We start from the raw sequence: 13904 nt of genomic DNA, 5'->3' as shown, positions 1-13904 counted from the left end.
GCCCGAAGGCGATCCTCCATCAACTCCATGATCCCTTCCTTGATCGACCCAAAGAGGATGGGGGTCGACTCAAGGATGCCTCTGGTGATCTCTGACGCGATGAACTCACGTAGTCCCTCATCAACCGGCTCGGAACATGATCCCGAACCTGACCCCTCTCCTAAACCGCCATCTACCGGCCTCGATCGAAGTACCACCATTCTGTAATACATCACAACAAACATTAGAAATATTTATACTTCCTGAGGGATCACTGCTACTTACAAGTTCCCTGATCTTATCTTGGCCTTCCTTGGTTCGGGTACGGATCCTCTGCTTTCAGTAGTACGGGCCCATCCTACCTTCCACATCTATCCGTACCTTCTTTAAGGAATGCCTCGACTCCACCAGATCCCTTTCACTACTGCCGATCACTGCTATACTCATCCTAGGCTCGCCTTAGGGAAATCTCTGATTCCACTCTATCCAGTCCTCAGCTGCTGCAGGCCTCCTTGTAATGCCAATTAGCCATTACCCGAATACCATCACATGTGACGAGGATCAGATAATCCTTCGAGTACCCGACTCGTCCCTACAACGGTTGGACTCAAACAAGAGCTGCGCAGTAGGATCAAACCCGGCACTCTAAGATTATTCAACCCTGCACACATGTGACGTGATGCATTCGCCTAATGGCTAACTCCCACTAACCAGAGTTCCGCATAGCACGAAGCAAGCAGCATTCAGACAAGGGTAACAACCTCAATCAACTCTTTCTGCTTACAGGAACTGAGCTAGCATAAAGTGCTAAACTCATACTATCAGGCATAACCTAATCAGGCTATCCTACTTACTGCCTACTCAATATCTAGCATGCAATTCTCATACAACTGAAACACATAAAGCAGGCACATAAGGCATCACTCCTAGACCCTTAGTCCTATTCTAGCATGCTGTTCTACAAAAGCTGATAAACATAACATAAACTTGTATGGGTACTTTGGGGAATACTTACTTGAGCTCGGCCGGTCGCGCACATCACACACTTCGTTCTTTCTCGAAACTCTTTTCTCAATTTTTAGAAAACATTTTCTTTTAGAAAATCTTTTAATCCCTCGATTTGAGTTCAGACACTCCCGAAGGTGTGTCCGAATCCCTCAAACCAGGGCTCTGATACCAACTTGTAACGACCCAATTTTCACGACCAAAAATTTTGTTTTAAAACCTTACTTTAGAAAATATTAATAACTAAAAACATTGTTGATCAAACCATAACACAACGTGAACCATGTCTAAAAGCCAAATCATACAACCAATCAAAATATCAGAGTACAAATCCCAGCGAAGCCCGTAAATGCGGAAACCAGAGAGTGTGTGTGTGACATGCTGCTACCGTGCCGGCTCCTTTCCCCTAGCTGAGGAGGTACCTGAAACCAAAACTGAAAACCGTAAGCACAAAGCTTAGTGAGTTCCCCCATCGTACCACATACCATACAAACACATAACATACATACTGCCAGGCCATTCTGGGGTGCCTGACTACCCGGTACGGCCATTCTGGGGTGCCGTCCTACGCGTGTCAAGCCATTCTGGGGTGCTGACTACCCGTGTCAAGCCATTTTGGGGTGCTGACTACCCATCGGTCCTAACAACCGATCCTCGGGGACTAGTCCCCTCTTACTACCTTTATCGCATATAACATAACAAGCCAGCATGCAAACATATCATCACGTACTGTCAGACATATCTGGGGTGTCTGACCTACCCTTCGGTCCTAACAACCGAACTATACAACTATCACATATACATATCATGCCAGCATATAACATATCAGGTAGTAGCAAACCTAGATGATATCACAAAGACAATCATCTAACATACAACTCCTACCGGTGGGCCGGCATTGTGGCCGTAGACCCACCGCTACTGGAAGGTAACTCACCTCGAAGTAGCTGCTGATCTGATCGGGAACTGACTGTCTGCTGCTGCTGCTGCTGCTCCGGAAATTCTCCGGCTGCAATTCCCACAACGTACCCAATCAAACACTGCTAACTGTCCTTTGGGTAAAATGACCATTTTACCCCGATCATGCCCTAAGTCACAGACAGAGTCAACTTTCAATTGACCCGACTCGCCGAGTTGGCTTTCCAACTCGCCGAGTCCCTACCCAAACGATTGTCCTGGATCCCGTTTCTACTCGTCGAGTTAGGCGACGACTCGACGAGTTCTCCTTCTAAACTGATATTCAAGTCCTTCATCCTACTCGTCGAGTTGTATGAACAACTCGTCGAGTTCATCTTCATCCGATGAACACTTATGCTAAGACTCGCCGAGTTGTATGAACAACTCGCCGAGTCTGTTCTTGGTCTAAGGAGATTGCCTTGAACTCGCCGAGTCAGGGCATTAACTCGCCGAGTACCTCCAAAGATGAGTTCAGCTTCCGATTCACTGAGTCACACCCCATGACTCACTGCTCACTCGACACTACGAAAAGGGGACAAACTCGGAGACTCGCGAATAGACTCGCCGAGTCACATGAGCGACTCGCCGAGTCGTTGCCATGCACCCACTAAATACACGGATTTTCTCGATTCCAGTCCATTCCATTCACAGATCTGGACTTCTAGGACACGAATCACACGTAAAGTTTCCAACTTTACGTGTAGATATTCACCAATATGGATTTTAGGGCTCAAAATGCCTCAAAAGGGTAGATCTAGGGTGGACAAGCAACATGGGGCCATAAAGCTAACAGATCTGAGCTCCTGGAGCTCAATCTTGCCTAGATCTAGAGGCCAATCGACTTATTGCAAACCCTCAAGCATGCACAATCTTGGAAATGGCTCAAAAAGGACTTTAATGGAGCTATAAGGGACAATAAGCTTAAAAACAGAGGGGAAACGAGCTATACCTTAGGGGAAACGTTGGAATGACACAGAGATGCTTGGCCTCCTTCTCCTCTTCTTGATTCCCTCTTCTTTTCCTTCAAAGAAACTTCAAGAACACCACAAAACACTTCAAACTCACAAGGAAGCAAGGCTAGAGAGAGATACAGGGCTCTGAGGGTGAATGGGGGCGAGGTTGGGGCGGATAAGTCGTTTAAATAGGGTGCAAATCCCTGAAACTTAGGGTTTCATCCAACAGCTGTGACTCGCCGAGTCCAGGATATGGACTCGCCGAGTCGCCAACTTAAACGTGTCCCGGGTCCCGCATCCACTCGGCGAGTCGGACCTATGACTCGCCGAGTCCAAGGCTAAAAGAAGGGAAATACTCAAATAAGATTTACGTACCAGGAACCGGGTGCTACATTTTATTTATGAATAATTGAGGAAACAACTTAGCTAAATACATAAAATTGGGATGACCTAGGCGAAGATGCCATAACATGACTTTATTTTGTATGCTGGAATCTGAAAATGAAATGGAATTAGAGACAAAAGCTGAACTTTTACTGGACTCTGAGCCACAATGTGAGTTTTCTTGGAGCAAGTATAATCCCTTTCTCTGCTTAGCAATGCCAATCACCTTCCCCGATCCCGCCACCTGAAAATCACACCAGTCATCAGAAAAACGAATTATGCATTTCAAGTCTCGTGTAAGTTTACTTATTGAAAGTAAATTGCAGTCCGGTTTTGGTACAAAAAGGACCGAGTGAAGAGTGATATTATTTGACAATGTAACAGATCCGATTCCTTTTACAGGAGAAAAGGATCCATCAGCAATTCGAACATGGGACTGGTGATGAGGTTGAAGAAATGTGAAAAGGCTCATATCTGATGTCATATGGTTGGTAGCCCCTCAGGTTGCATTGCCATTTCCATAAGAAGTATGAAGAGCATAAATGATTTTACCTTTATGAACTAGTAAGCTGGTGGACTGTTCAGTAGTACCTGTGGTGTTTGGATCAGAGGTTGAGTTATTTTGCATCATCTTTGTCAATGCCTCCAACTGATTTTTGATAGTCTGGATCTCATTGTTGTAAGGCTCGGGATAAGTAGTAAGATTGGCTCTATTTTCTTTATTGAAACGAGCACTTGAGGGTTTCCAGTCTGCTGGCTTTCCATGGAGCTTCCAACAACCATGTTTCCAATGACCAGGGACTTTACAATGTTCACACCATGGACGCCCTTGAGATTTCTGGGATTTACCATGATGAGTAGAAGTGTTGGTGAAGAGGGCAGATCCCTCGGTGATAAGATTATTGGACTGGGGCATCATAAGTTTTTTACGACTTTCTTCTTGACGGACAGTAGAGAAGGCTTCACGGGATGTAGGTAGAGGATGGGTTCCCATGACCTGACTGCGAACACCGTCTAAATCTTTGTTGAGGCCAAGTAAGAATCTGATAGTTCTTTTCTGATTGACTACAGAACGATAACTGGCATCATCATCAACACACTTCCAGGGATGGGTCTCAAATAAATCTAGTTGAAGCCAGATTCGGGATAGAAGATGAAAGTACTGAGTGACAGAAAGATCACCTTGGCGCAAATCATACAACTTAGTCTCGAATTTGAATAGTTCAGAGGAGTTTTCAGTGCTTGAGTAGGTTTCTTTGGCTGCCTCCCAGATCTCCTGAGCAGTCTTGTAAAGAATAATGTTTTCTCCCACTTCTGTTGTCATAGAGTTGATTAACTAGGACATAACCAAATGATCATTGGTTCTCCAGGTCCTAAATTTTGGATCCTTAGAATCAGGAGCCACAGTTTCTCTGGTAAGATGACCATCTTTATAACGACCACAGATAAACATAAATATTGATTGAGACCATTGGAAAAAATTCTAACCATTGAGTTTATGACTGGTTGTAGGAGTTGTATCAGGATTTCCTGTTAATCCTGGTACTAACGTGATTGTGCTGGATTCAGAGTTTGAAGATGTGCCCGTCATTGTGAAGACTTGAGTTTAAATTTGAACAATGAAGATCGAGAGAACTATGAAATCTCTGATACCATGCGGAAATTAAAAGAGTGTTTTGAGATAAAATTATCTCTGTGTTTTTTTTCTTACTGAAATGAAAACATACAGGGAATATATACAACAAGTTTAGGGCCGGCTACACTAATCAGATCCTAGATTAAAGGAATCTCAAATCAATTCTAATCCTATCTAAAAATAAATACAAGGAATAAAATCTACTAAATATAACTTCGTAATATTCAACAAAAAAATAATCATCGTCCAAGAAACTATCATATATAGTAAATGTGAAGTCTGGAAATCCAGAACTCCCAAAGACTGTGTAATATAATTGAAATTATCTATAGTTGCATAAAGGTAGGAATTATCTAATCAATAGATAACATTTTCTTTGGGAGAAAATTTTCCAGGAAATTAATCGAGATGTATAGTTACATAAAGGTTGGAATTATATAATCAATAGATAAACATTTTCTCATAAGTGATTGTTACTTGTGTAATATAATTGAAATACATTTATACCGTATCACACTCATACCAAGCTCGTAATAGATCCATCAACCATGTCACTCCAATCGTTTACATATGTGTTGAAAGCTATCGGTACAAATGTACGCGGAGCATCAGACCTTCGCTCTATTGACAATAAAATCATGTACATATGTGCTGAAAGTTATCGGTACAAATGTACGTGGAGCATCAGACCTTCGCTCTACCGAAAATAAAATCCATTGCATGATATGATGTCAATCAACACATGTATACAATGAAGTAAGTAACCTAACTGAATGTTTAATGTGTAATGATCATACACATATAACTTACATCACATTCCAACCAACCCAAAGTCTATGTCCCAATATATGCACATCCAAAACTCCATTGCCATTATATACGTGAGAAACCGATGAACAAACAATAGCGAAAGGGAAGTGATTCGTACACAACAGTTTTTTGCCATACACAACAATTCATGCATTATATAGTTGTACAATACAACATTTTAAAGCACCAATTGTTGTGCATGGAGAAAAATTATTGTGTACGGATCAACTCCCCTATTTTCATATAGAATGTGAATGTTACGGACTATACAATTGTCTAATGGTGGTGGTCATAGGCGTGCAACGTCTTTCTTTTTCATATGTATCCACGAAGACTTCAGTCGTAAATATGTGATGCTTGATTTGTACACCTAAGAACCTATGGTGACATTTTAAAATCTAATTGGGGAATCACTTTGTAACATCCGGTTTCTAGGTATGAGCTTTTTACTTCAATATTGTGAATTTTTGGTGGCCATGACGTGGTGCCAGGATCACCATGACACGACATCTTATGAGTCGCGATAATTTTTAAGTGGCACATGGTGACGTCTGGGGCTCAAAACCCTAGATTTCGAGCGTTGGGCCCCATTTAAAGTATGCGATGGCTAGGGTTTGTCCACCTTAGCCTCCCTTACTCCCGAAAGACCAGAAATCAACCCTAGCCTCTTTGTGATCATCATGGAGCTGATTTGTGGTTTTATGGCCTTTGAAGAAAGAAGAATGTGCTTCATCAAGCAAGCTCATCTTCATCCCTTGGTGTATCTTTTAGGCTTTTGTAAGTCCTCAAGCTCTTACCTTTTTGATGCAATCTTCTTGATCTAGGTTTTTATGGACATTTCTTCATGTTTATGTTGGTTTGAGTGGATGGATCCAATAAAGTTGCCAACTTTATTGATCCTTGAGGTCCCAAGAAGATTAGATGCTCCAGATCTGAAGTATTATGTAATTTTGAGCTCATGCATAACCCCATTCCTTTCATTTTGACCTAAGTTGAGTAAAAGACATGCATTATACGTGCATGTCCTCAAAGCAAGGATTTTTATGATACATATGAGTCTAAGGAAGCTTTCTGGAAGGTATGGATATGGGGCTTAATGGATTAAGGGATTAATCCGTTGAGTTGATTCTGATGAGATACAACGACGTGGTGACATGCTCATCATGACGTGGCGGTGGAATCCGTCGTGATTTTTTTGTGCTTACGGTTTAAGTTTAAATGTTTAAGGTATCTCTAGTAGCAGGGGAAATGAGTTAGCTTGATTGCATTGCATCCACCGATGATATCCGCACTACAAGATTGTGGGATTTACTCTGATATTTTTATGAAAATAATATACTCATGTTTTGGATTACTTGACTTGTGATGTTTATGAATGAGTTTTATTACTTAAAAAATGAAAACTTTTTTTTGGTATTTTTGGGATGTTTCACACTTCTATCACAGGTTCGTCATCCGACTACTTTACAGTTTTAATAGTTTCATCCTACAAAAAGAAAATATTAAATATAATTAAATTTTTAACAATACAACAACGTATAATAGCACATATGTAGTTATTTATGTACCTTAAACTTATGTGTCCAAAAGTCATCATCTTGTAAAAGAACACAATCCTCTATGATAAATTGCTCTAAGGGGGGTAACCTTGTCACCCTATAATCATTTAACAAATCCATACTATTAAAATATCAATGATGCAATAACGGGTATATACCATAAAATTAAATAACAATATGCTAGAGTTAATTAACAATATACCTCGAACCCTTGTGAGGTATCATCATCATGTGTGGCACCCTTATTACTATGAAGTACGTGTATACCTACCACAACTTCGAGTTTTATATTACACATTTCATGTGCCACCAATTGACACCGACATTCTTAAAGCTCCTTTTGCAAATCCATAACGAGTTGGTCCTAATTTATTGTTGGTCCAGTTTGTGGTGGTAGGTCGGATGCATATGAACCTTTGTTAGTATCGCGTCGTACCAATTTTTTGGAGGTTCATAATTAGGTGACATGTGAGGTGATGGTGTGAGAGATGGTTCCCTTTGAATGTAGGTAGTAAGTAAAGCATTGAGATCAATCCATGCAGAGCTAAAAGACCACCATGTCGCATGACTCTCATCTATTGTTGACCGCAACTTCTCTAAAAGCTTATTATCCTCCTAACATAATTGTACATTAACTGTTAACATCATTATACATACGGGGAAAATGAGAAATTTATATAAATAAGCATCCTCGCTCAACATCAAGAAACATATAACATTGATGTTTTTGTAATTTCCTAAGCCTGGACCATTCAACAGCATGAGGGATCACATTCACTTGGCGCACACCAAACAAAATGTTGACCAGAAAACTCTCTAGAATCCATATCTAAAAGAATCATATATCAGGATACTAGCAAATAGAAAACGTTAAAATGATAATCATGTATTTTACCTTAAAAGCGTATGAAAACCCATCGAGGTTGTACATTAACTTTTGACGATTTTTTCTTTGACATGATGAATAAGCCTATAACGCCTATTGAATAACATCTCTAGCTGAGTGTACAATTGATCCTAAATTATCCCCCGACTACATGATACATGTTGAATCATCAAAGTTGGATACCAAACCCAAATACTTCTCCTTCACATATTGGTGAGCTAACTGACCATTAACCCCTTCTAAAACAAATATAATAGACACACAGACTGCATCATCGTCTGATTATTCATAAAGAGATGTTTCAAATACATTAATAACATGTTGCAATTTTATAGATTTAGTTGTCTTCACCATAGGAAACATATAGGAAACACATGTAATCGAAAAGCATAACCATAATTTGAGGCAATCAAATATTAACCAAAATGGAAGCCGGTCACAAAGCATAATTCCCTCTTCCCAAATGTCAACTTGGACTCCTCGATTTCAAAAAACTATTTCTTGCACTTTGCTTCGAGGGCTTGTCACAACTTTCTTGCTGAATACGTAATGTAAAAGCAAATGATCCCCTTCTATTACTACTTGAATATGTAACCATCTACCAAAACACATCGCATGACAGTCGGGTCATGAGTTTAGCAAGAATATCTACAACAATGTCAGGTTTGCACAACATTGTAAGAGAATGATAAAAAAATAAATAAATAAATAAATAAAATAAATAAAAAACGTTGTGATGTCAACGTCGAACTTGTTCCTAAAATTTTAGAACTACCTTAAGTAGTTCCGGTTTCTGTTTTCCTTATCTTAGAACCTCTATCCGTTGGGTAACCGCCTGTCACGGACCAAGTTTCTGGAAAATTCCAAGGACGTCTAGAGAACTCTGGAACGATCAAGTATACTCGAGAAATCTCCGGAGAGATCAAGAATGCTCTACGAAACCCTGGAAGGTGCTAGAATATTATAGATGTCCGTGGAATAAAGGAGAAAGATCCGGAATAAATGAAAAAGGCACTAGACGAAACTAGAACGACCCGGAAGACTTTGGAAGGATCTAGAACACGCTAGATCATACAAGAACGATTTGGATAATATCGGGAAGACTTAGAGATTTCTAAAGCATCGTATACAAGTTTACAATATTCTAGAGTCTTGTAAAATCCATGTATATAATAGGAAGAGTCTAGATTAGTCATGAATGATCGGGACCTAGAAACTTCCATTTGAGGAGGTGTAAGGTTCCTATAATAATATTATAATAGGAACCTTACACCTCCTCAAATGGAAGTTTCTAGGTCCCGATCGTTCATGACTAATCTAGACTCTTCCTATTATATACATGGATTTTACAAGACTCTAGAATATTGTAAACTTGTATACGATGCTCTAGAAATCTCTAAGTCTTCCTGATATTATCCAAATCGTTCTTGTATGATCTAGCGTGTTCTAGATCCTTCCAAAGTCTTCCGGGTCATTCTAGTTTCGTCTAGTGCCTTTTTCATTTATTCCTGATCTTTCTCCTTTATTCCACGGACATCTATACAAGTTTACAATATTCTAGAGTCTTGTAAACTCATTTGTCCAAACCATCAAGAAGTTGCCTTGTAAAGAAGTTTAGTTATATAATAGAAGCTTTCTTGAAGTGTCCCTTGTCGTAACTCTTGCTTCCTAAGTTCGTTAATACATCTAGATCGCTGAAGTTAGTCTGACTTAGTCAGAGAAGCACTAAGTGGCACATGGTATTGACTAGTCTAAAAGAGTCATTCCGTGACAAGCCGGTCCAGTAACTTAGCTGGTCTTTTATATATTTAATATATATATTTTATATATGTTTTTTGAAAAAAAAAATTATATACAAAATTAAAATAAACTTAGCTAGGTTTTATCTCTCAGCCGACATCACAAACACACAAGACAACCAGGGTACAATCCATTCTCTCTCGCTCACTCGTTCAATCGCACGGACGAACCCACCGTTCAATCGCATAACGTCACAGTCCACCGGCGAGGCCTTAGCCAGCTCCTGCGCAGCAGCGACGGCATCGCCGATAATCACAATCCCATTCTCATTTTTTCTGATTCTGCCAAGTCCCAAATCGATCGACGACACATTCAATCGCTTCCACCATCTAGAATCGCACACGGCCACCTTCCACCGGCACACCGTGACGCCCTTCTTTGAATCCGGCACACCAACGACGCCTTCCCCGACTCTACAGGTCAGAACTCATAACTCAGAACATCTTTACTGATTAATGATGACATTCTGTTTACTGATTTAATGATGCCGTTTATGTTTACTGATTGTGAATTTGTGATTGTTTAGTAGCTGTTTACAATGTGCTGATTCTTTGAAATGAATTCTAAACATTTACAGTGTGATTGTTTAATGACCCATTTTCACTTAAACGGGTTGAATTTGTGATATTATTTTTAGTTTGATTTAAGGTATAAACGCTTTGTTGATTTCCATTTCCCTCTACCCTAAATTTCAGGTCTTATGGACATCAGCAACAGCAACAGCCACATATTATGGTTCTTCAAGCAGAAAGGTTTTCATGAGAAAGGCATTAACGAAATAATGAGAAAATGCAAACGCCTCGAATCTGTCCAAAAACAAAACCTATCAGAAAACTGGGATTACTTAAAATCCATCGGCATCCAAGAACGAAAGCTTCCATCAATCATCACAAAATGTCCCAAAATCATGACCCTCGATCTAAACCAAAAACTCATCCCAATGATCCAATGCCTCACAACTCTCTCAACAAAACCCGATGAAGTCCCTTCCGCCATAACCAAATTCCCCCACATTTTAACCCACAGCATCGAAGAAAAACTTTGCCCACTCCTCGGTTTCTTCGAGTCACTCGGTGTGTCAGGAACTCAACTCGGTAAACTCATCCTCCATAACCCTAGAATCATAAGCTACAGCATCCATTCCAAGCTTTCAGGGGTAGTTGACTTTCTTGTAAACATCGGTTTGACCAAAGACGGAATGATCGGGAAAATCTTGGTTAAATACCCGTCCATTATGGGGTACAATGTTGAGAAGCGGCTACGGCCCACAACCGAGTTTTTACTTTCGTTAGGGTTAACGAAATCAGATCTACAAAAGGTAGTGATTAATTTCCCTGAAGTTATATGTAGAGATGTGGATAAGATTTTGAAACCGAATCTTGATTATTTGAAAACCCGCGGGTTTGGTTCGGGTCAAATAGCGAGTTTAGTGGGGCGATATCCACCGGTTTTGATTAAGAGTGTTAAGAACTCGTTGGAACCGAGGATTAGGTTTTTGGTGGAGGTGATGGATCGAGGAATTGAGGAAGCTGCTGATTATCCTGAGTTTTTTCACCATGGTTTCAAGAAACGACTTGAGAGACGTGAGAAGCTTTTGAAACAGAAGAATGTTTCTTGCAGTTTGAGTGAAATGCTTGATTGTAATCATAACAAGTTTCTTTCAAGATTTGATCTCGTTGCCAAAATTGTTTAACTTATTCCTTCCATCTTCTCTATATGTAATATGTATGTAGTTGTTTTCAAGTTTTAATTATATATGAGAGTTTTAACGACTTAATAGAGAAAGCCGAGAACAAGAAAATGAAGTTTCATATGTTAGATTCTTTTATCCAGACAAAGTAGCAGTTTGATTCTGTTTCAGATCCTCATTATTCTCATCCTTAACTATCGCAAAGATAATCAACTATCAAGTTAACAAAGCGGCTGCCTCGATTAGTCAATTTTAAGTTGATTTATATGTATGTGGGAGAAGGCTCAGTAGGTTCATTCTTAAAAGATTAACGATATGTTTTTAACCATAGTTTGAGTGTTAAAAGATGGAAACTTCAATTTGATGCTACTTGGATTTCAATTCTTATGCAAGACTGCAAGTTATCCAGCTCAAAATCCCCTTGTAATGCGCATTTAGCAACTACTAACTAAGCATTTCAAGATTGTAAGGAATTAGCAGCAAATAGCGATTGAATGTATGTGGTTCAACTTGTATTTTGTACTTGAACTTATTAAATTAGATTCGAACGAGCTCTGAGTTTAAATCTCTATAAAAGCTCGACCCATTAGAACTCCTACTTAAAAAGCTTCAATCTGTTTTATAAGTTGAATTTTGATAATTGAATTGATAAAAGTTAGGTATCTTCTTGCATTTGTTGACACATAAATACAAAAGGTTGGTACCACTGAATAACTTCAATTTATAGCGCCGTATGAAAATGTATTATATGTAACTAAACTCATGTGTAAAAACACACACAAAATTCACATCAAAACGTAAACAAATTCGAATTTATACTGAAACGTACATAAAAATATGTAAGATTATTTTTTTAAGCCAACGAACGGAAGTTCAAATAATCAAAAATGTATTATATGTGACTTGAGTCATACGTAGGAAGTGTATATAAAATTAAGCACGAAAACATAAAATATATATATATATATATATATATATATATATATATATATATATATATATATATATATATATATATATATATATATACACACATCGAAACGTTTGACGTAAACAAACTCGAATTTATATCATGTACATATAAAAAAGCAAGTAAGTTTAAAAAATTAAAAAAATAATAATAACAACGAACGATTTACATTGAAATATTGACCACCTCGAATTTATACCGGGACATACATAAAAATAAGCATGTAAATGAATTAGTTTTTTTTAAGTTAACGAACGAAAGTAGAGAAAAAATAAAATGATGAAAAATGTCATTTTATAAAGTAGATGTGTAGGAAATATCGACGGAAACATGGAAAGATGAAAATGATATTTTATAAACGTCAAAATTAAAAAGGATCAAAATGACATTTTAAATAGTAGAGGTGTATAAAATATCATTTTACAATGTAAAGAAAAAATATATATAAAAATATCATTTTATAAGGTATAGGGATAGGAAATGTTAGTGGAAATATCTACCGACATTACCTTTTAATATATAATTAACTTTTTCACGAACTTATATCGGAATAAATTATTCAGAACACAAACTTTGAATGAAAACTATGTTATTTGATAATAATCAAATGTTGATGGACATATTTGCTAAATGACAAAAATTATGATTTTAATATTCTTAACCATTTTGTACTAAATGAATTATCCCTGTTTAATAAAACATATAAATAAATTAGTTGGAAAAATATAAAAATTACAAGACATCATATAAAATCTTATGTTAAACATAAAAGTTGGCAATCCATAAAATCATACTAAAATTTAAGCATAACTAGGAAAATGTCTGTACGTTGCACGGGTCATTTTTTTTAGAAAAAAAAATAAATGATAGAAGAATATGTTAGATGAAAATGACAAAAAATAAAGGAAAAGAGGGTTGAATTTAGCAACCTTTTAGAAAACATATGGCGGAAGTTTGAATGTTAAAAAGTTCATGTTGGTAATAGAAGATGGAAAAAGTATCAAAATAGAAGAATGTTGAAAAATGAGAGGCTAAACTATAGATGGCTTAAATAAATGGAACACTTTTGGGAAAATATAAAAAACATATGAGAAAAAGTCACAAATGAATCGTCTTAGAAAAGAAATAAAGGGCAGAAGAATATGATAAACGAAAATGACAAATAATAAAGAAAAAAGGTTGAATTTAACAATTTTTTATAAAACATGCGGCAAAAGTCTAGATGTTAAAAATTTCTAAGCACTTTTGGAAAAATGTAAAAAAATATGGGAGAAC

The 13904-nt window shown here is 37.9% G+C and overlaps 1 protein-coding gene and 1 pseudogene across 2 annotated transcripts; one reads left to right on the top strand and one right to left on the bottom strand.

The window, feature by feature from the left end:
* Positions 1–3777: 3777 nt before the first annotated feature.
* On the bottom strand, positions 3778–4602 carry LOC145067262 (uncharacterized). Its single transcript, XM_079014442.1, has one exon. It carries the CDS (start codon positions 4600–4602, stop codon positions 3778–3780), a length of 825 nt encoding a protein of 274 aa, XP_078870568.1.
* A 5450-nt stretch (positions 4603–10052) lies between these two features.
* On the top strand, positions 10053–11754 carry LOC145069373 (transcription termination factor MTERF6, chloroplastic/mitochondrial pseudogene; annotated as a pseudogene). The gene is made up of 2 exons (XR_013689465.1): positions 10053–10388; positions 10665–11754. The product of XR_013689465.1 is annotated as a transcription termination factor MTERF6, chloroplastic/mitochondrial pseudogene (transcript).
* Positions 11755–13904: the final 2150 nt, after the last annotated feature.

Source organism: Lactuca serriola, chromosome 8 (assembly GCF_051521515.1).
Source record: "Lactuca serriola cultivar US96UC23 chromosome 8, Lser_US96UC23_V15, whole genome shotgun sequence".
NCBI classification, from domain to species: domain Eukaryota; kingdom Viridiplantae; phylum Streptophyta; class Magnoliopsida; order Asterales; family Asteraceae; genus Lactuca; species Lactuca serriola.
The sequence above is the reverse complement of the archived record's forward strand: the minus strand, read 5'-3'. Positions and strand labels throughout refer to the sequence as shown.